The sequence below is a fragment of the Chanos chanos genome, chromosome 11 (assembly GCF_902362185.1).
Source record: "Chanos chanos chromosome 11, fChaCha1.1, whole genome shotgun sequence".
NCBI lineage: Eukaryota > Metazoa > Chordata > Actinopteri > Gonorynchiformes > Chanidae > Chanos > Chanos chanos.
In genome coordinates this window covers 11,232,496-11,256,739 of record NC_044505.1, presented here as the reverse complement: position 1 = coordinate 11,256,739, position 24,244 = coordinate 11,232,496, and the positions used below count along the sequence as shown (strand labels likewise).

The 24,244-nt window shown below is 43.4% G+C and overlaps 1 protein-coding gene across 1 annotated transcript in view; it reads right to left on the bottom strand.

Moving 5' to 3' along the window:
• Nucleotides 1-5,073, bottom strand: part of fbxo41 (F-box protein 41) — a 33,098-nt gene extending 28,025 nt beyond the window's left edge. Inside the window, exon 1 of the mRNA XM_030788295.1 lies at nt 4,328-5,073. Coding sequence (XP_030644155.1) covers nt 4,328-5,073 — 746 coding nt within the window. The remainder of the gene's footprint in view (nt 1-4,327) is intronic.
• Nucleotides 5,074-24,244: the final 19,171 nt, after the last annotated feature.

Here is a 24,244-nt window from a genome sequence, read left to right as displayed (position 1 = left end):
TAGACAAGTGAATATGGAATAGGATACGCGTTGTTTTCTTTTTTATGTTAGAGAATATTGCAAAACAGAAACAGCTGATGCCCCAAAAAAGTAAGTGCGATAGATTTGGGTAACGTGGCTATTTTGCAAGAGACGGTCCTCAGAGCTGTTGTTAGCGAAATTCTTTCCGGATCCGTATGCTAATACGGGGTAGCGCTGCTAGCTCTCTCATCAAAGACAGAGCTCTTAATAAGGGATGCCACGATCTTCCCATATTAGGCTGCGCAGTGTGCGAGGCCGTCAACACCAGGCTAGTCCCTGAGCAGGATTGGGGAAAGACAGAATAAAACAGAGAGAAAGAGAGTGAGAGAGAGAGAGAGAAGATAAAAATGGAAAAAAAACAATTGTGGTGTTGTTGAGTTGAGCAAATCTTGGGGGGTGCGTTTTGTTTTTTATTCCAGCTAGAGAAAAAGCAAGTATGAACATGGGGCTGCTACTACACATACAGAGAGAGAGAAAGAGAGAGAGAGAGAGAGAGAGACAAAGAGAGAGAGAGAGAGAGAGAGAGAGTGTGGATTGTGCATCTTCTCTTCCATGTGATGTCTCTGTATTGTAATGAGAGAGAGAGAGACAAAGAGAGAGAGAGAGATAGGGATAGAGAGAGAGAGAGAGAGAGAGAGAGAGTGGATTGTGCATCTTCTCTTCCCTGTGATGTCTCTGTATTGTAATGAGAGAGAGAGAGAGAGAGAGGAGTAAGGAGGTGATATGGGTCCATCAGTGAATGTTACCACAGAAGTCTTTTCACTGACTCAAACGCAGGCTCATGCTACACGTAGCCTCCACAATCTCCATGTCTCCACTCCCCTACACGGCATAAATCAAACGGCAGGCTTCAGGCCCGCTCCACTGACTCACAGAACCAGGGAACCATCTGATGAGTAAAAGAGCCTGAAGAAAAGACAGTAGCTCTCTCCCTCTCTCTCTTTTTCTCACTCTCTTTATTTTTATTTCTCCCTCAGTCTCTCTCTCTCCCTCTCCCTCTCCCTCTCCCTCTCTCAATCCCCAAGGCATTGCTACTTTCACGGTCAACAAGGACAGAGCTGGGACATCACACCTGACCAGAGAAGCAAAACACTCCAAACACATCTCCACTGCAACATACTGCTTAACTCTCTGCAGTTCAAAAACACAGAGAGTTAGAGAGAGAGAGAGAGACTGAGAGAGAGAAAGATACAGAGAGACTGAGAGAGAGAAAGACAGAGAGAGAGAGAGAGAGAAAGACAGAAAGAGAGAGAGACAGAGAGAGAGAAAAGGTAGATTTCTGCTGCTGTGGTTTGGCAGAAATTAATGAGCTAAAACGTGTATCGCGGTAATTACCATTTCTTATTATCTCCATAGCTGAATTTCATTACCTTGAAAGAAAAAATGCTTGCTAGCCACAGTTTTCACTTCAACTCTGCAGGAAAAGTTCGTAGCTGAGCCGCGCATGAGCAACAGGAAATGCAGTGTTACACAATGAGGGCGCGTGGAAAGACGAATGTCTTTCAGAGGCATCATAGTGCAGTACACTGATTTAGGATCAGTTGTGTGACAGGTTATAAACGCAAGGCCTAGCGCTTAGGATAACGGAAAAAAACCCTTCCTTTTTCTTTCCTTCTTTCTTTCTTTCTTTCTTTCTTTCTTTCTTTCTTTCTTTCTTTCTTTCTTTCTTTCCATCTCTGCTCTGCAGGAGCCGTGTGTGAAAACTCTTACCGCAGGCTTCCACAACATGCTTTCAGAAGCGACTTTGATCTAACCACCCCTTTGGTCCCGACGACACAAACCACGACAGGAAATGATGTAATCCTAGCAGCAGCTACTGACCTTCATTTGTCAGCTGTGGAGGATAAAAAAAAAAAGAACTGACTACTTAAATATCCCCTCCTGAAAACCCACTGCCCCTAAAATGCTAATGAGTCGGCAGTCTTCCTATCCATCTTCTCTTGTACCAACATCAAAGTGAATGCAGAAGAGAGAGAGAGAGAGAGAGAGAGAGAGAGAGAGAGAGAAAGAGAAAGAGAGAGAAGTCCTCTTGAACACTCACTTTTCTGCAAGATGAAAATAATGACAGCATGGTTTACCCAAATAAGCCATCAAATATGTATGACTCCTGTAATTATGGCAGAGAGTCTACTCCCTCAGATGAAAATAAACACTTCATTTTCTATTTTGAGAGCTCAAGAGACTAGTAGGCAGAGATGAATGAAGCTAAACTAAGTTTTATAAACCCAGGGATCCCGTTATTTTTATTTTCTATTTTTTTTACAAGGATATAACAGCAAAAGCTGTGTCTTACCATATTCAACCTGTTCAAAAGAGATGTGGAGTCATTGCATGTGGCAATAAATTACTGTAAATTTGAATCTGATGATATAAAATAATCACATCTTTTTTACAAAAGACCACCAAGGATGATTCAGAAAGGACAACACAGAAGCACCTCTTTTGTTTAATTCCTGCACCGAAAAAAAAAAAAAAGTTTAATAAAAAAAAGTTGAACAAAAAAAAAAGTTAGGGAACTTTACCTTTTGAAGAAGAAAAAAAAAAACATGATGAAACCTCAGACATAGTCTCTTGATCTAAGCGAGCTAAAGCATGAAGTAATGGCCATGTAAATTACCCAGCTGTCTCAGCAGAAATGCAGACCCAAACTGTCTGGCCATAATGAGGCACAGAGACAGTCAGCCCTCGCTGAGACGGCCTCTTTCCGTCATACGCGGTTTAGTCAGTTTGGTCAAATTGTAAATTTGCAGGTTTTGGATGCATACTTTCTGTCTCTGGGACTGACCCAGCTTTTGAAGTCAGTGCAAATAATAAAAGATAAAAAAGACTGATGGTTCACCTGGCAATGTTTAGCCTTAATCTTAAAGTGCTCAAACTGTGACAAAAACACAATAAATCTGCACGCGTGTGACGCTGGGATAAGAGTCTGATGCTGGCATGGGAATACTACGACCACAGCACACACACACACTCACGCACTCACACACACTCTCTCTCACACACTCACACACACTCTCACACACACACACACTCACACACACACTCACACACACACACACACACACACAAACACACACACATTAGATTCATTAGTGTTTGATCAGTTACAGTTACAAGCTACGTAATGGCACCAAACTGAGGGTAATTATTATGCCAGAGGCCCTTGTCTGGTTAGTGTGGACAGTCTGGTGATGAGACAAAGATCTCTGATAATAAAAACACAAGAGGACACTGAAGGCCAAGAGCAGGCCACAGAGAAAGAGAGAGAGAGGGAGAGAAAGAGAGTTAGAGCGAGAGAGAGAGGGCGGGAGAGAAAGAGTGAGAGAGAGAGAGATGGGAGGGTGGGGTGAGGGGGTTTAAAGCGAAATCGACAAAGATGTTTACATAATGTAGATAAGCGAACAAGTGGAATGAAAAGGGAAGCAGCAACAGAAGATAAAAGATATGGGATAAAAGAGACGAGACAGGAAGTGACATCACCACTGTCCTCAATTTCAGCATGTGAAAATAATACAGATACAGCTGTTTGTTTGGATGAAGGAGCTGACCGCGAACCAAAGCCCTTGAATGTGGAAGGGAAAAAAAAAAAAAAAAAAAAAACGCCTGAGAGGGAAAAAAACCCCAAAAAACCCGATTCGGTCACACCTGCGTCTGTATTTTGTGAGAACCCCCATCGCAGCGTGACATCAGGTCGGGGATGCCTCCAGATACCGACCCTGTGAGAGAGCTGACAAAGAATCCAAAACCACGCTTTCGCCTCGGCAGACTTTAAGAGGAGCTAACCATGCCAGAGGGCAAAGAAACCGGCCAATGTAGGCACAGGCATCTGCTACTGAAAGGGCCTGAGAGAATTAAGCTGAGAGAGAGAGAGAGAGAGAGAGAATGACAAACCCCTATAGGGCTGAGACAGCTGGAAAAGAGCTGACTAAGAGTGAGAAAATTATATCTTTCTGTTTGTCCTTCAGGCATGGTCACCTCAGATCAATGTTTGTATAGTCCAGGTAGACAACTTCATTAGATATTGCAGTGCTCAGGGCAACAACAGGCCTAGTGTGCCAGAAAAGACATTTTTAGCACCAGTTTAGCGACAATTTTTCAATCTGTGCTAAGTGGTCAACGCAACATGAATAAACACAGTGAAAACGAGAACTGCTGGTAATGTAAAAAGCGTGAAATCAACAAAAATGACAGAAAAAATGCACACACACACACACACATACACACACACACATATATATACACATTTATACACAGATACAGTAGATACAATAGATAACTTCAGAACATTCCAGAGTGTGCGACTCACTGCTGCTTATGGGTGAGCTCTTGTTCCTTGTTGACTAGGTCTTGTTTGAGGCTGGCTAACATCTCCACGGAGACGTCAACCTGTCGCGAGAGCTCTGTGGCCTTGTCCTCCAGCTCCTGTTTCTCCTTACTCAGCCGTTCGCTCTCCTGTTTGGCCTTCTCCAGCTCCGAACTCTTGCTCTCCAACTCGGCCTGCAGGCGGCCCACGCGAGCCGCTATCTTCTGCTCCACCTCCTCCGACAGCTTCTCCAACCGCTCGTCTAGCTCCAGCCGCTCAAACGCCCGAGCTTTGAGCCTCGCCAGCCCCTCTTCGTAAGCTGCCTCCACCGCGCTAGCTGCGACGTTAGCTGCCACCGCCACGGCGGCGCTGTTAGTGGACGAATTCGCTTCGTTGGAGCTCATGGCTTTCTTCACGAGGATTTCGCCCAAGGGAAACTCCACATTGGGCAGGTAGCGGGTCGCAGAGGGTGCCAGCCCGAGGTCGTCTGCGGCGCAGGCGGTCAGCTCGCGGTATTGGAAACGAGAGTCGCCGTTGCCACTGGAGACGGCGCCGGGGGCCAGAAGCGCGCCGTCGGCCACTAGGGGGAGCAAGGCGGCTGCGTCGCACACGCTGTTGGACTTGGACAGCACGTAGAGGGTCTCGTAGGTGTGGTTGTACTCCAGGTGAGCGCGTAGCGAAGACAGGCTCCGGAAACGTTTGTGCTCCCCGCAACGAGGACAGCGGTACGGTAGGTCCAGAGAGGCCATTCCGGGCACCACCACCGCCAAGAGGGGGGTGGGTGAGGGTGGGGAGGCCCTCACGCTGCTCCGCACCGTCCGTCGACGGGCGCACAGGCCAGGCTCTGGGACACCCCACTCATTCTTACCACAAAGAGGCTGTTAGTAGAGACGGTAGGGGGTCGCCCACATTCTGAACAATCCTCATACACAGACTTACACCCGTGGAATTACAGGCACGCTCTAGACCGCTGTGAGGATTACTGATCCTAATGAGTCTCTCTCTCTCTCTCTCTTTTTTGCAGTCAGTAGTTCCTCCTCCCGGCTTCTACCGATCTTTGCCCTGAAAAATGATGTGACGCAGAGAAAGAGAGAAAAAAAGAGAAAGAGATAAAGATCGTTAGGTCTGGTAAGACTTTGCGGTTTTACACAAAGCAGCTGAACATATGAAATGAATTCACTTTTTTTCGGGTAGTTTGTGACTGCAGCACAAATGCAACAGAATAGAACAGAACAGAAATCAAATGTGAGATACCAGTTTGCTGGGAGCATGTAGATAGGCCTACAAGTGATTGCAGCAGCTAATGCGACACAGCTAACTCTTTTTATATTGTTATCTGCAGAAAGACTTTTGACTCAAATGTCTGACTCACATTATTTGAAAGCTATTAATTTGAGACTGCAAAAGAAATATGAAGGCATAAAAAAAAACTTTTTTGTTTAGACAGTTTTCTGGCTTACTTTTCGCAATTTCTGGGCAAATGACAGAATGCTCTGCCTTTTTACCATTGGCACACCAAACTGCTCTATTTCCTGATATTCCATGCCTGATGTGAAACATCCTTGGCTAAATTCCACCCTATTTACATCAAAGCGGAATTTCAAACAACAATTAGCCTTAGAGACAAGACAAAGCTTTCCGCTAACACATTGGTAATCAACAGCTGAATGCACACTGTTCTGCATTGGACGCAAGTCCTATTTTGGCCCTGAACAATGCCTTACAACTACCATCCGTCTTCTCTCTCTCTCTCTCTCTCTCCCTCTCTCTACTGCTCGCTCTCTACCTCTCCACGTCGCTGTCTGGCTCTAAAGGTAAACATCGTTCCATTAGCGTACTTATTTGTCTGTGTTCATTGTCCTCGCCAAGTCCTCAAGGCTGGCTACAGCTCAGGAGGGCAAACAGGGTCGTCCGTCTGGGGAAAACAGGCGGGTCGTCCAGCATATGGGTAAAAATTCCTAACATCAGCACGCTTCATGGCTTCCAGACTTCTTTTCTCAACCTAACCCCTTATCTCCGCTGCCTTTTGATTATTGCTCGGTGAATCTGATTTGAGTGCATGTCCCAGTTTGCCCCAAAGGGAACCAACGATGAACCCAGAAAGGTTCTTCAGACGGGATGACCCGGCATGCAAATCCTGCCAGAGCTGTTCAAACAAATCAATACGTTCCAACAGCTCTACGTACTATCAGTCAGTCTGCTGTCTCATCAATACTAGACCAACAGTTTATCTATCCTAATAGAGTCTAACAGACCGCCGAACGTCTGCCAATCAGGACTGGGATCAGCAAAGCATTCTGGTTTCCCCACGACTACTGTGTGGGGGTGGGGGACGGGGCGACGGGGGGGGAGGGTGTATGGGTATGGGGGACGGGGCATGCAATTAGACCAAAAGCCATGCTCTCTGTTTAACGAATTCAATTAATTCACCGTGGCAGTGGCCTGATCGGATCGGACTTAGGTCTCGCGGAAATCGTTTAATCTCATTAAAGAGGTGTGTGTTTATAGTCTTTAGTTAGGGACACACAATATCGTGTGTGGGCAGAAACAACTTGTTTAGTGTTGCGGGGGGGGGGGGGGGGGGGGGGGTCCTAATTCAGGGAACAGAGGAGACTGTCCTCACAGAGACAGGGGGAAATGTCTGAATTCTGAGAGAGGCAGAGAGAGTATGTGTCAAATCTCAATCTTTTCCACTTTTATCCAATAAACTTGATAAAATGAATGCGTTCCAGCTCTCTTTGGTATAGACTCACTGGAAGTTAACTGTCTTTGATGAGTCTTGGTTCTGTTTGAAATCTGAGAGGGCAAGAATGAGAAAGAGAACTAAAGCTACTCTTACACAGGTCCACATGAAGAACTAGCAAAGCCGACGTGAATTAAGTCCTCAGAAATGGTCCTTCAACATTATTAGAACTGGACATCAATAGAAAAGACTAAATCGAGAACAGAATTATAACCACTATGACAAGTGGAGTCATGGGGACATTTTAATCTACGAACTGCACAGAAAACATTATTAGATTTAAACATGAGACTTTTTTCCGTGTGATTTATTAGTCCTGAAAACTCATCATTGCTGAAAATTGTCAAAACTAATAGGCCTTAAATTCCCTGTAACTAATTTACAGCGTGTGCCAGAGCTCGCTGGGGCTAATTTCTCTGAGTGGGTTTAGTTCAGTTCTCCGAGTGATTGAGAACATGACTGGGCAAAATTAGCTGATTGCACACTTGTGTAGAGTACTTAGAACGTGACTGTAACCCCCTCTACACCTCGACGAAAACAGTCACCAGTCATGGGAGGGGGGAGGGGTCTTGTAACTTTGGATAAGTTATCTTTGTTAGATAATACTTCTATATCACATGTCATTATAAACCGGTCAGAACACATGCGGTAACTAAGTGTGCTGTGCTAGCGAGCAACTACACAGCAGTTAGACAGCAGTTATTAAGGACACCCAATATGAAGTTGGACCAAAAATAAAAATAATAATATAAAACTCCTGTCATAAAAAAATGAATGAATATATATTTTTCTCACACCAGCAAATCCAGTGACATAAGATGACAAACTCTTATAATCCTGCACGATTACAGTCTGCCCCCCCCGTACAGTGATTCAGGATCAGTTCCGGGTCTCAGCGGTAAAGTTTTCTGAGTCAGCATATCGTCCAACCCAGTCTCAGGTCAGGGCTTAGTTGTATTAAGACTGTCGACGCGTGAAGGAAAGACAATCTGCGTGGCTAAACTTGGTGTTCTACATCACTTATCAACTCAAGGGTTGGGCAACTCTCCTCCTGCATCACTATGTATCCCAAAATCAGAACAGCACCTCTGCGCGGTGTAAACGATCATCGGGACCAACCGTCTTTGGTTCAGATACGCCGGCTTAAGGTTCGAGCCGTAACTTTCATACACCGTGGCTCCATTAGAAGGATAATATCTGCTCCTGTCTGAACCAGTGACAGTGTCACCCTCACACTCTTTCCCTGAATCACCAGCTAAGCTCCAGTCAATGAGAAACTGATGGTTTTACTGTAGGGGGATTAGCTGAGAGTGTCAACTCTCTCTTTTAATGAATGAAGAGGTTTCAGCCTAATAATCTAATTTGAGCTGCAGTAAGCGTAAGTCAACACATGAAAGATATATCCATAGCTTTGAGTCAAATATCTGCTAAAAATCCATTACGGTATTCAAGTGTTTCTATACACCGTGTACCCCCCCAAAAAAAAGTTAGGATAACTCAAACAGCTTAAGGGAACCGATGTAGCAAAGAAAAATGGAGAGAGAAGACACCATTTCACTGAGAATTGCAACATGTTTTTGAACTTTTTAAGAATTACAGCGTGTGAACATATGGTCGAGAGCATGGATGTGGATTTGGGGCACTAGAAAGTATATATTAGCTAGATAAAAGGATACGGAGAGGGCATTTAAAAAAAAAAAGAAAAAGAAACATAATGAATGCGTCCGAAGGGAGACTGAATTTGGGCAGAAGTCGTGAGACCCAGCCCATACAGAGGGTTTCAATCAGAAAGGATGTGGACGGTTTCTGTGCCAGACAGACCAGCGGCAGAGCAATTTCATTGGTCAGGGGGAACACGTCGCAAACGTGTCACTTCCTGCATCCATAACTTGGCCTTCCCGTAGCTTATTTCACATACCATTTACACGTTTGCATGGACACACGTTTGTTTACAAACAAAACAAACAAACACATAGAGAAAAGCATGCTGATACAAAACACGTACACCTACCCCTACACAAACACACACACACACACACACACACAAAGAAGACAACACACTCACACACGACAGACGGCCAAAGAATCACACGCAAGTACACACTAATACAAGACACTCGTGTTTACACACACACACAGACACACACACACACCAGCGCACCTGTAAACAATTTAGGCTAACGGTCTTACTGTGCACAACACTCTCCAGCTCTTCAGAGCGCATACATTGCCAAACCGTTTTCTCAAATTCCCAAACCAATTTGGGTAGAGTCATGCCACAGGAAATAAACGGTTTCACACAAAGGCCTCGCAAAACAGAGAGCTCAACATACAAGCATCAGCCACACGTTAATAACGCAGTCTACTACATATCAGTTTCTTTCACTCCTAAAAACACCAAGGAGCAATTCCATCTGTGTTATATTCACCAAACTCATTAAGCTGTCCCGCGTATCGGCCTCAGCGTAAGCTCCCTCTGCCACTGATACTTATTTTCACTAAATAAAAAAAACGAATAAAGGGGGGGGGGGGGGGGGGGTGTGGAGCATTTCTTCTTCTTCTTCTTCTTCTTATGCCTAACAATGCAAAATAGAGAGAGAGAGAGAGAGAGAGAGAGAGAGAGAAATTGAGAGAGGGAGGGAGGGATACAGAGATAAAGAAGGATAACTCTCTTTCAAAAGTCCCCTCACATCTGCTGCTGTTGGTTCGTGGCTCAATATCCTGTAACCATAGTGATCTTTCCTGTCTCTCTCTCTCTCTCTTTCTCAGTCACTTGCACACACACACACACACACACACACACAGACAAAAAGCATGTTAATTTGCCACTTTTGGCCACCTGGTGTTTAGACACTGCTTTGGCTCTTGTTAGCTGGCAAGGGACATTTCTGTTTGACTGTAGCATCTCTTTTCATTAGGACGTCTGTAGACCCTTCTGCCTGACTGCACACCCTAATTGACGCACGTGTAGTTTTCCCGTCCGACCCTATTGTGTCGCGCCGGATCTTTCTAAGACGTCTAACGACGAGGGAGCGAAAAGAGCGACTTCAGACCCGAGCGCCACGGTGATTGGACGGAAACCCTATTCAGCGGTTTTCATTAATGTTTTTTTGTCCGCTGGCAAAAGAGAGAGCGGAGGACAGAAACATGACTGACACTTGGCCAACGACAGACAGGAGAGTTCCGCCCAAACGGAAGCACTGGGAAAGGGCCTCTGTGCTGAAGGCTTTTGAATCAGGCTCAGGCTTCAGACATTAAAATACAAAAGATCTGATAAATCAGCCCTGTCTGGACTTCTTTTTTTTTTTTTCAGTTATTAGGATTATGATAAAAATGAATGACTTTATAGAGCATATTTGATGTTACTTTTGCGTTATTTCATCACATCCAATACTTTTAGAGCTTAAGCAAAAAATACAAAAGTACAAAGGACTGTACTAAGTTGCTGTTTCGTCCTGCGGATCCTCTGTTTCTATAGGGAATGGACTTAACGGCCAGAAACTTCAAATAAGCTTCATATTTGACCCAAGTCTGAAAGAAGGAGACTTGCGCTGACTGATGAATCGCGATTGAAATTCTCCATCGTCTCTCTGCCGACCTTGGCGAAGTGTTAGAGCCTCGCGGAAAATTGAAATATATGCTGCCTTTCCAAAGGATGCGAGTTCATCGGTTACCAAGGATACGGCTGTGAATGTGAAGCCAACGCGAAGACGAAATTCTAACACAAACAGCTCATGCTTCTGATGAGTCAGAGGTGACAGGGAACAGCGGGAGGAGGTACAGATGCACGAGGGGAGAGAGAGAGAGAGAGAGAGAGAGAGAGAGAGACAGAGACAGAGACAGAGAGAGATGTAGGGATCAGAGAGAAATGGCAGAAGAAGGCGGGAAACAAGAGCCGGGGAGAACTGTGAAATGACCGAGTATGTGACCCTGTGGCACCCATAAAACATTTTCTGAGAGAGAGCGAGAAAGAGACAGAGAGAGCGAAAGAGAGACAGAGAGAGAGAGAGAGAGAGAGAGAGAGAGAGAGAGAGAGAGAGAGAGAGATAATACTAGCAACTGCTATGTATAAAGGGGTATATATTAAATCCCCTCAAACAGAGGAAATCTGCCTGATGTGCATGAACTTGCCTGTCTTTCACCACCACTCCCCCCCTCCCCTTCACAAGGCTTTTTTATTTGTATACTATTAGATTGGATTGAAAGGCAGGACACGTACTGTTTTATAGCACAGGTAGTTTTAATTGGCCCTCAGGGGACACAGCGGTAGACTTCACACACGGGGAGAGGGATGATCACAGCTGACTTCCCAAAGTACGCCAGACCAGAACAGACCACCCTGGACGGCGGGTCAGGCGTGAACCGAGCAGAACCAGCACCTCGTGGGCACATAACTTAGCATGCTCTCTCTCCTCCTCTCTCACTGCTTCCATTGAGTAAAATCAGCTCACATGTAGTGATATGGCCTTTGGTCTTCACGGAGTTCCCCTGACACAGAGAAGTTTAAAATGAAAAAACCCAGTCTTAGTCCATGCTCTACTGACTACAGCTTCACCAAGGCATGTGGTCAAAGGCTTATGGTAGCTCTACTCAGTTGCCAAGTCATATGCAGGCCAAAAGATGTGTGTGTGGCAACAATACAGAAGAAGAAAGAGAGAGAGAACGTGTGTGTGTGTGTATGTGTGCGTGTGTGTGTTGGAGGGTGGTACTGAAAAGCTTTGGTTGGTTTTGAGCTGTTTTAGAATAAAAGAGCCGCGACCAAGCTCTAATCCAGATCTTTCTGCAAAATGAACTCATTGTAATTAAAACTTACATTATAAGTCTAAAATCCCCAACTGATGTGTAATTAGGGTCTCTTCCAATTTGTAGGCTGGTTGTTAGAAACCCACATTGACAGGTAGTCTACAAAATCATCTCAAACACGACTTAGTTCTTTGCAACCAGGTGTTTGCACAGGCCCTTGGATTAAAATCATTGAATCTATTAAGAGGATAGTGTCACTGTGTGGCGGCACTGGGTTCAGAATTGGTATCCGCAGACAAACAATTCACAAAGCTTAAAGCCCCTGATTTTGGAACAGGTACAACCACTGAAACTAAACATAGTAGCGGCTCTCCACAGACCTGCAAAGAGTATTTTCAGTCAGCGTAGAGAGCTGACGACACTCAATAGCTAAAGGTCTGTTCAAATGTTGCTGCGAGGCTGGTGGCGGCTGTTAGTTATAGTATCGGTTCACGTTTGGTCTGATTTTTTTTTCTTTTTCTTCCTTAAAAAAATGGGCCGTTTTGCAGCCGTCTACATTTTAAGCGATTCTTTTAACTGTGAATTGTGTGGAGTTTGCATGTTCTCCCCCGTGTCTGCGTGGGTTTCCTCCAGGAGCTCCGGTTTCCTCCCACAGTCCAAAAACATGCAGGTTAGGCAAACCGGAGATACTAAATTGCCCCTAGGTGTAAATGTGTGTATGAGTGTGTCTGTTTGTGTGTCTGCCCTGCAATGGAGTGGCGACCTGTCCAGGGTGTTTCCCCGCCCTTTTGCCCAATGAACGCTGGGATAGGCTCCAGCACCCCCCCACGACCCAAATTAGGATAAGCGGCTTTGAGAATGAATGAATGATTAGTTCAGATTGGACCAAAACAAACCTCCTGACAGGGTTATGTAACCGTTATATTGGTGTCAACTGAAAATTCCAGAATACCTGACATAGCAGGTTCGCCATCTTCTCTGTCATAAAATTTAGAGCTTATGAAAACAGAAATAGGTCACAATGAAATGAAAAATACATACAAGTTTAAAACTAAACGATATAAATAAATGCTGGAAACAGAGCTGTTTTGAATGTGTGCTACTATCTGCAGAGATTCTGAGCCACCCTTTTGATATACAGTTTCTGTCACTCAGCCCAGTCTAGCTTATTGGCTGCCGGCTACAAAATACCAGGTGTTTCCAACAGCGTATGGAGACTGTCTCCCACTCTCCCTCAAGCTAGTCAGGAATAACACTACCACAAAACACGGCGGAGGGAGGCAGCCGAAAGGCCTAAACAGTGAACGCATTGTATCGGGGGGGGGGGGGTTGCTGTTATGGATAGGTTGCCATGCCACTAGGCACAGTCACTGAAGGGTCTGGAGTTTTGTCAGACGGGGGGGGGGGGGGGCGATTTCCCAGAGGACACTTGCCGACTGTACTCCTTCCTATCGATCCACTAGGGTTTTAACTGAGCAATTATCTCCCATTCCTCCATTTACACTCATCACATTCCACAAGCCTGAAAGAACTACGTCAAAACAAAAACAAAAACACTTTTTTAGAGACTTTTTCAGATATGCTCCGAGCTAGACTCAATACGTTTTGGTTCACAGCCTTTGTCTTTCCAGGGGACGAGAAAGACACTTTAAGGCAGGCCCCATTCACATCTTTATACATGAACTAGGACGGTCGTAAAAGACTACTGAACGTGAAGGAAGACCTCAACGTTTCAGACAAAACGGATCAGTCCCGCTCATGTCTCAGAAACTTGCGCCCAGTGCAAGTTCTAGAAAAATGTCCGACACACTTGACATTCAAACTCTAGAAGCGCAAGACAAGTATCAAGCCCATTTTTGCTTGTGAGATTTCTTAGGTTTATGTCTATTGTGTCTTGAAAAGTGTGGCTTAAGTGCTAATAGAGGTCACAATAGAAGACAGTACCTCTTCAGTCCTCTTTACATTGGACTAAATGGAAGCTCGTGAAGTATCTTGGCTTGTAGATTGAGGTCAAGCCTGTCATGCCTACACGTGTCAAGAGCTCCTTGCCCCGGGGTGTTTCCGTGTAACCGTTTGGCTGACCGTTGCTTTTGAGAAACTTCAATCAAGTGATAAACCAAATTTCATGGTCAAGATACATACACCAGTTCCCTCCAATATGCAGAAATTTAATACTAAAGTGAACATGTTCTATGGAAGCAAATGCAAATGGAATAAGAAACGGAAAAAAACAGGCCCTGTTGCATCACTGCCGTTTCTGACAATCTTCCCAGCCGTGCTGTTCCCACAATGGGAGCAGTATGATCTATGGCACTGTAAAGAAATCAATGTAGGTGATGCATTTCTCCATTAGTCTGGAGTGGGTTGTCATCACTAAGATAGCTCGTTCTCGTCCGACTGTTAAAAAGAAACCCATTCCCACATCAGGATTGAGAGGTGCATTATGGGAGCGACAGCGAATGAAATTAGACTATACGATAGCAATCTAATTTATCAAGCTTGTTAAGTTTCGAGTTGAAAAATCTAAAAGGAATCCATGAGCCAAAAAAGATTACCCAGTTTAAAGTAATTATCAATTTAAACTCCGCTCATGGTGATAAAATGGAAAATGGTTCAGAAAGAATGATAAGGAGCAGACGACCTAGCAGATTGCCAACGTCGGTCTGAACGCTAACGCTAGCTTTCTAGATGTTTCTCTTTATTGGTACAAGTAGTAAACACACCAAAGGCTCATATAAAAACCTGACCGCAGCCCAAGCCTGATAGGAACAGGGACAAGATACAAAATGAAGCCGGTTACAAGGTGAGTACTGGTAAGAAGCTGCCCGCTGGTCACTAACGCTAGCCGTCAAAAGTCAATCACCTAAAGACCTAAATGAGCTACTCTGAAGCGGTCCCCCCAGTGTCACTCGGGTCAAGCAGGTCCATTGACTGACTCAAAATGTTGGGGAGGGGAAAAAAAACAAAGAAAAGACAAGAAAAAAAGGCTGAAAGCATGCAGGAAATATACACACTGTGTCACCGAGTGTGGTTTTTGATCAATGAAAGAGCAGATAGGGAGGAAAACAAAAGCCTAGAATTGTAAATAATGCAATTTCTCATTACAGCAGATCTACGGCGGCTTGAAAAGCCTCCGGCTGCATGCACATCGAGTTCAATCGATCATGGGAAAGGATCTCAAAATAACATGGGAGTTCACATTAGGGAAGTACACACACACACACACACACACAAACACACACAAACACAAACAGAGCACCCACGGACATATACAACTTAGGGATGCATTCCAGCATATCACATATAGGACAAGACAAATGCAGTGACAGTTATTCAAGAATGATATTAACTGATGGGTTCAAAGCACTAAAGTACACTGATAAAGCCTATGCTGCTAACTAATGATTTAACAGCTCATTCTGTCCTTACGGAAAATTGGTAAATCGTTTCCATCAACTAAACTGGCTTAATGTCGAAGACGGTCAAAGACTTTCCTCTGGTTGGCAAATGAGAAAAATGAGTGAAATCATCAGAGGAGCAAGGTTGAAAAACAAAACAAACAGATGTCAACAGAGAGCTCCTGTTTCTGACTAGACCAGGTGGGGTTTTTTTTGGTTGTTTGTTTGTTTGTTTTTTCTAAGAGCAACTGTCAGACATACAGACGAATTCAGCTCGAATCTCTTGATGACTGTTAAAAAAAAGACCTTGTGTTTGTTTGCTGTTACTTGTATAATTTCAGCGTTTTATTCTATTCTTTAGTACACTTCTGACAGCTGAATCATATTTTTCAGCCTCAGTGGCTTGACAGTCAATCGGATTTCCCCCATGGAGTAAGGGAGACCCTAACCACTGTGACTCAGGCATACCCACACAGATCACATCGTATTTACGCAGCACTCAATATTACGCCATTAACTTGAGTCAAAACTGTTGTGCTCCTAGTTATGATGTTGTGTGATAGTTTTCGAGTGGCCAAAGGGGCAGAAAAGTCATATAAGGTCACTGCTTTTACCCTAAGGCTGACTGTCATGAACTTGGAGAAAATGTCATACAATTATTCAGATTTCTCGTAAGTTTAATATACTGTCGACCCGATATGCCTGTGAGTGACTGCCATTTCTCTTAGCAACAACTAACCCACTTTCCATATAGGTCTAAGTAGAAATGAAGTTGAAATGGTCGTTTTTCGTGTTTGGCTTCATAGAATGTTAATACGTAAAACCAACGGTCATCAATGACCGTAATCCGCAAAATAACATCATCACAAACTAAATCTTGATCCTCTGATCCTACGGAGAGGTTATCTAGTCACCGGAGCGAAACAGGACTGGTGACATTTGCAATTCATTTTGCATCCGTCCCCGCGGGTCTGCACAACACGCTTGGCTATTGACAGCTGTTAAAATCTTTAACGATCAAATCAGCCCGGTCGTTAACATGCATCACTTGTAGACTGCACAAAGCGGAGTTGATTTTCTTAATTATACTGCGTGCAGTATGAATTTATAGGATTCATGGGCAAGTGCAATGGTACCGGCATTCAGTTTATGTCCCATTCCTTGTCAGCACAAACATTTTGACAAGTCAACGAATTCGTATATTGCCATGACAATATCATCGAAATATCGAATCATTCATATCGTTGTTAAACGAATTTCACTTCAGGTATAGAACCTTGCAAATAATTCGTATCCGGCAGGCTTTGCCAGCTACAGTTTTTCACCATTTTTTCTCAGAATGCTGGCGAACCCCCGGTGCGGCTCGTTTTCCCCTGAATCCCTCCATGGTCACTTGCTTGACATATGGAGGCAACGCTATTTTTTGACCCAGATGGTGACAAACGAACCATTTGCACTGCCAACCGCTACAACATGCATAATGTGTTCCAAAAGGCGCTTCTCACCTCGCAGTTTTCTCCCCATTTTCCGCCCGAGCTAAGGAACAGCTCCAGCATTGACGTCACGCGCTCCACTCTGCAGCAGAATACTGTATGCTCGCCTCCTCGCGAAGGGCGCGCAGGGAAACAGAGGGGTGTGATGCTGCCGCGAGAAGAGCGCTCTGCAACGAATCAAAACATGTCCTATCGGTTACCTGTGTCTCATGTCAAAACCCTGCCTGGAATGCAATACTCGTCACTGACTATCAGAATGGCTGATGATGAAACGGAAGATACAATACCGTGGTCAAGGAGATGTTGAGGCATCCAACACAGAATATACCTGAAAACGCAAACCTATTCTCAACGGATGTATTTATTCGCGAATAACCTACATCATAACTTGCCATTTGACATTTGGTGTTGTAGGTGCTGTCTTTGTGTTATTGAAATAGATATCAGCGCCCCCCTTTCCTGCGCAATGTATGGATAAATAAGCACTAACATCTAGTTATCACAGAATGATAATGTTGAAAATGGGCCATGACATTGTTCGGACTGTAGCGGTATCTTAGCTTGACCAGACAAGAGCATGTCAAGAACATAATATCGCGTAATTCTGGCATATTAACCAAAAAACATTTACTACTGACACAGGCTTGTGGAGGGGCTATAGAACTTTCCAATATACAGCAACTCCATTACGGGGACACTAGCGTATTTGCCACGCGAGGGTACCCCAGTCCATGTGTGCGTACCGGCATACGCTGCAGGTGTATTCACGTTTGGAGAGTAGTCAAACGATGACTCAGTCAATTCTCAATAGGCAACAGCAGCCTCCTGTGGTCAGAGTGTAGAACTGCAGCTAAAAATATTTCTTTCTCGCACGTATTTCTACCATATAAGGTAGGACTATCTCACTCTGGCAGTCAAATCCAGAAGTCTTGCTGTTTTTTTGTTTTCAGTAACCCTTTTGCATGTCACTGGCTGGCTAAAGAATGACACACGTCCTGATCCTAGAGAGAAACAGGTCCTTAATTGGAGAGCAAGGGCGAAACCAGCAAGACCTCTGGCTTCAATGGCCGAAGCTCAAAAAATACAATTCAATTCAATTCAATTGGATTTTTTTTAATTCAGTATTTGTAGAGTCATTTTTACAATAGACATTGTTACAAAGCAGCTTTTTAGAATACCAGGCCTGAGTGTCCTGCTGAGCAGGCCAAAGGCAACAATAGCAAGACAAAAGGACCCTTTCCCTAAATACAAAGGAAACTTTGAGTTCAGTCAAAACTCAGTAGGGGGAGCCCATCCTCCTCTGTCTGGCATCAAGCTGCTAGAGTGCAGACGTTTCACAGTAAGTCTATTTAAGGGAGTGAGAAAACAGAAAACTATAGGGGAGACAGCACTGCCATAGACTGTGTTGAAATATGGTCAAACTGAAATTTAAATTATGAAGTGTGAACAAAAAAAAAAAAAAATCAACCTTCCAAACTGAGCTTGATTTCCTCAGCTGTCAGTGTCAGTTGGTGTGGATTGTGTCTGTGAAGGAGCAATTAGCCAGTCTGCTAAAATCAGTTACTGATTGATGGAATCTTTCAAGGTCGCCTCAAGGGCACGGATGTGAGTTCAGCGGAGCCACTGTCACAAATGCGAGAATTAGACACGGTAGGACATACAAGGGAGATGAATAGTTAAACAGTCATTAATATACGGCAAATCACACCCCACTTATCATCCTACTGAGAAAAATCAGCAGGAAACTGAAGGTACCTGGTGACTGTTTGAAGCTAGTGCCTGAAGACGCCATAACAGTGACAGTTTTACAGAGTACTTTAAATAATGTGTTTTTTCTATTACCCAAACGTGCGTCAAGATAAATATATATTTTTTGAGTTATTTATGCTGGATTTAAACAGTCCATTTGTACAATATTTTTTGCTAAAAGAGTTTTTTTTTTTTTTGTCATTTCATTTTGTGAGCAAGCATGCCAAACTCCCACTACAGCAGTATCCAACAGAATGAATCTCTCAGTCGCCATAGTTACAATCCTTTGCCACAAAAAACTAAAACAGCACTGTTTTTTATTATAATTAATATAGCCATTTAAAATTATTGACTCATGGTGTATGCTATTATTGATACAGCTTTTCTCTGCAGCAGGTGCTATTTTGAGAAGTTGGGGTCAAAAGGTGACTAAGCTTGCAGTTCAATGCAAGTTTATGTTAGTGGAAGAAATTCAGTTATTGTGTGTTGAATGGTATGCTTCGCTGGGTGAAAAATAACATGATATTTCAATAGTCAAACAGATCCTCCAGTGTAGCTGATTGAATTTTAAGCATTAATTAAATGTTCATTTGTACACAAACGACCAGGAGCATACTTCATTAAGGTCTCTGGGCGGTTTTGGTAACGACAAATATCCTAATTCTTTTCTTCTAAGTAATTAGGACTTTTGACTATAAAAAGTAATGATTATCTCCAGGTTACAAACCCCTTTGAAAGAGACCAGTGGGGCTCATTCAAAGAAAGGCTCGTTTAGACAATCCACCGAGCCAATGGCATGTCTAGTAGACTTAGTAGTCAACACCTTTTTCACCTTCATCTCCTCAGAATTCTATTTTATTCTGTACCCGCCAAGGGGCAGACCATCATTCAGTTCCATGCACTGGGAGAGCTGTAATCATATCAAAGCTATAACATACTACAAATTCAGAATGAAACTATCATGTAGTGAAGCAATGCAGCGAGTTATAATGTAGATGAGGTAAAAAAAAAGTAAAAAAAAATCAACTGAGCTCCTAAAGAAGGTGTAGCCATTTTACTGTGAGGGTCTCTGACCAAAAAGCACAGGACACGTGTCCTGAGGGATAAACCCAATGTTTCTGGGCCTCATGCATTCTTAATTCACCTGAATATTTTACGAGCGAAATTCACGCCGGTGCTCATAGCAATTGCCGGACTTTTCTAGAAAGCTGGCACAGCCGGTGGTCTGTGTAAAAGCCGCACGTAGCGAGGGCTCCACGCTGCCCTGGCAACCTCGTCACACAGAGAGCAAAACTGATGGGGAGTCTGTCACACGTTTGTACCTCTGGTAGCAACATGATTACAGACTTTCAAAAAAAAAAAAAAAAAAAAAAGCAGCGCACTGTGTACTCACGCAATACAGACAAAACAAAAAATCCTCTCTTTGAAACGTTCACGTCAAAGAGACTGTTGATCAGTCATGATTTTACTCCAGAACTAAAAAAAAAGGAAAAAAAAAAACGCTAAAAAAAAAAAATAGACTCCCCCTTCTTAGTCTGTCATTCATATTAAACGTGACAGCCGCATTATGGCTTAATTACTACCCTATCAGCCGGCTTTGTCCTCTGATTGGTTCCATTTGAGCCATGCTGTTCTTTTCTGATGCTCTTTATCCTCAAATACTTAGTACAGATATTATTAGTCACCATTTGCTTAGCAACCATAAGGCGTGCCTGGAATTTCAATAACTTCGTTGTTGTTCTTTTTTTTTTTTCCTATTCTGTGTTTAAATTAACAAAGACTGAAAGGACATGCTTGGGTGACAGTGGGAGAGAAGCAAGTAAACTCATGAATGAGGACATCTAGTTCGTCCATCTGAGCACGTCTGGAAAATGACAAGCCGGTGACAAATGACGGTTACACCGATATGATGTCAGCACATCACTAAATGAGAGAGCACGTACTGTACATTTCAAGACCGCGAAAACGGCCTGGTTTTTTGACGTCTCCAAATCCGCTTTTTTTGTTTTTTTTTTTCTCTCTGTGGCACTTTGAAGTACCTAAGTACCTCATTAATGGTGCAATAACATTCACACCAACAGGCGGCAGCAAGACATACCAAAAGAAGTTGGCAGCTCATTTCTCTCTCTCTCACTCTCGCACTCTCTCTCTCTCTCTTTCTTTCTCTCGCTGTCTTTCTCTCCCTCTCGCCTTTTGCCCTATTGATTTCGATGTATATTCATTTCTGTGTAGAGACTGCTCTTCAAAGCTCCATTTATGTTCCACTGATTAAGGTTTAATCTCAGGAGACACCTATTCAAGACAAAATCCTCCACTGACAATGTAATACAGAGGACTCTATTTATGCCTATGTCATATTTCACTCTCAAAAAGACGGCAGAGAGAGTGTATATGGTTTCTGATTTTTTTGTGATCCACCATATAGTAAACATTGTGCTGTGACAGTTAGCGTGATACTTTAATTTACTTTCATTTCGTTTCATTTTTAAGGTAGTCAAAGCAGAAACCTCACATGCACCTATCTTTAAGAGATGAAGCTATCCACTGCAAAGTCTATCCGAATGCACAGTAGTTTTGAGTGGTTCAAAACTATGTGCTGTGTGAGGGTACCTCTGTCTTTTACAGAATCTTTCTATTCAGGAAAATTGAATCATACTATTTATATTTAATGGGTTTTTTTTTTTTTTCATTTATTTTTCATAGGAAAGTGGCATAAGATGTCAGTAGGAATGCATTTGGGATTTTTATACCTGCTCTGCATGTTATTTTGGAAAGGTACCAAGGAAAATTTTGAATTACGATTTAAATTGCTGTCGAGGGCATGCAATACAGGAAGCAGTACACTGTTTGGTGGACTTGCACTAGATGTAAAAACATCATACAGAGAACCAAACATTTTCTCAAAGCGGTCTTCTCAAATTTATGGTTCAGTATCTAAATTTCATCCTTTTTAGGAGAAATTCAAAAGCGAGTGAGTCAAAGGGAAAAGTTGGGAAACAAAAAAAAAAAAAAAAATGAAAAACAGCAATTCAGTTTGACTGGGGTCCACACTAATAAAATACCTGGAGTGGTTTTTGAACCCGTGAAGTGGATGAAATATCAACAAAACAACAATAATAAGGGCCAGAGCCTCCGTAATTACAGAGACATAACGTGCATATCAATTTAACCACGGCTAAATCAACGCCACCAAATCACCTTAAAATTCAAGGATCACTCATCAGAAATGATCAACTATCTCCATCTTCAAAACCCCGTTTTCCTCCATTAAGTGCATCATCCATGGAAAAGGAGAATACGCCTCAGTGCTATGAAATCATATTAGCCGTATAGACATGTAGATCAATGTTTTCATTGGCTGTTTTGATGGTAAATCTACAAACTGCAAAAAAAAAAAACAACAAAAAAAAACCAAGACGTTGCATGTTGAACATCCATTAATGACAATGCGCAAATGTACGTGTGAAATTCATGTACCGCTATGACAATACTACAGACCTCTGCATTCTTAGCTTGAGCCACAGACGTTGCCATAGTAACAGAGTATGTCTTATCAAGTACTGCTCTTGTGGGCTTTTTTTTTTTTTCCACTGGAACTTATTTGGGCTTTGAGAGTAGGTATGACAACTGGCTGTTGAGTAGTTGCATTGATTTGCATAACAATAGTCCTATCCACAGTCCATAGTGTGTTAATTTAACCCCTAAGCAGTGGCCTCAACAAATGGCAGTCACATTGCTTGTATCTGGATATATATATAGATGCTTTTATGTAAATGGTGTAAAACACTTGTAACCCAAAAATAGGCACTGTTCAGTTTGGAGTCCATATCTATAGTAAAACCAGAAAATGGAGAGAGAGACATGGTTTTGATTGGTCAGTATTGTATGTTTTGATTTTACGCTTTACCAAATCCATGGTTTCCTGCTTAAGTGAGTCCAGAGGGTTTCTTTCCATAATGATCACCATTAAACGGACTTAATGCAACTCCTTATTCCAAATATGTGCACCGTTTTGGAGCAGTAGTCAAATGTCAAGTGCTGAATAGTGTGCAAAAATTACGGCCTTGATGTTCTTGAAATTTTGCAGAGAACAGTGAACAGTAATAGAGAGAGACAGAGAGAGAGAGAGAGAGAGAGAAAGAGAGAGAGAGCACAGTCGCATGACTTCATACCTCTTTATCAAAAGAGATTTTTTTTTCCCTTTCTCTCTCTCTCTCTCTCTCTCTCTCTGCTTAGTTTCTACTGAATACAAATCAAACCCAACATATAGCCAGATGGGGGGGCCCGAGCTCTCTGTGCATGTTGCTGTTATATCCATAGAGTCTAAATGTTTGAACTCTTGTCGCTTTGTAGCCCTGGCTTGGTCCAACTCTCCTCGTTGAAAATAATGAGCGTGTTTGATGTTGGGGAGGGGGGGGGGGTGACTATGGCGGGTAATGAGAGAAGTGAGCCGATCAGGCAACATTAAAGCTCTCCAATACATCTGGACTGCACCAGGCCATTAGGAGGACGGCTACCGGCCGCATCGTACCTGACTGAGATCGTGTGTCTTTAATTAGGAGAAAAAGGCAACGAGTCACATCCTGCAGAGGCCCCTTTAAAGACACAACAGCTGCGTTCCAAACGGTGCTTTGTGATTCCAGGGGTTCATCAGCCAATCACATGCCATTACTGTCCCTCATTCAAGGTGTGTTTGTAGGATGAACGGGTTGTAAATTTAACAGTATCACGTGACCCGATAAGGTAATCGTAAGCGAACCGAATTAGAAAGGTTTCAGGTACGTGCTTTAGACAGGAGTAGGAAAGGAAGTGCTTGATCACTTGACAGCGTCAATCTACTTCTTTCCGTCCAATCGGATGACACGCCGCCTCCTCTGTCACTCAGTCATATGTGTGGCGCACGGCTGGTCTTTCATGGCGAACGTTCTAGAAAATCACGCCTACGTGAATGAGATGCCGTGGAAAGGAGGGATGCAAAGGAAAAACAGGAGAGGAAAGGGGATGGGGGGAGGGGTGGGGGGGGGGGGGCTTTCATTGACACTCCCCAGGCTCTGACGGTGACACGGTAAATGGTTAAGCCGACCCGTCAGATCATCCATCAGCGATGATCGGCTCCTGTCCCCAGGGGGGGGGTCGCCCCCCCCCCTCACGTTACTGTACCTGGTTAATGGTTAATGTATCCATTCAGCCGAGTACATACGAAAAAAAGGACGTCGCGAGGCATTGTCAAGGATTGAAAGTTTTTCAAGCTTCCCTTGGATATCTACATCTCCTGGAATGTACTGACCGTGGGTTAATTTTTAATGGGAGCTGTTGTGGTTCAAAGCGATCGCCCGGTGGGGCTCACTCCATCGAGGGAGCTGGTGGCAGTTGAATAGTGACATGTCAGCCAGTGGCTGGTCTGCAGGATCTTGTCAGACAGCTGCACGCGTAGCTAACTGGCAAAAAGCTGTGAGATGTCACAGAAGATGTTGACAATCTTGGTTTTTTTTTTTTCTGCATGTGTAATTACCACATCCTGTGTGAGAAACATTTCATTTATCCAGTTTTGTAAACAGCTTGAGCTGTTAATGACAAATTGTAGCTTCTGAACTCCTTTTTCAGCCGTCTACCTTAGTGAGGTAATTGCATCTACTCTGGTTAATCCTGCGTTACACGAAGAAAAAAAAAAAAAAGACTGATGTGATACTAATATGAATTAAACCATGAACATGTTGTTCACCACACAGCACAGCACGGCACAGCACAACTCTTTAAACCTCACAGGATAAAGCCACTAAATCTCAATTTTGAC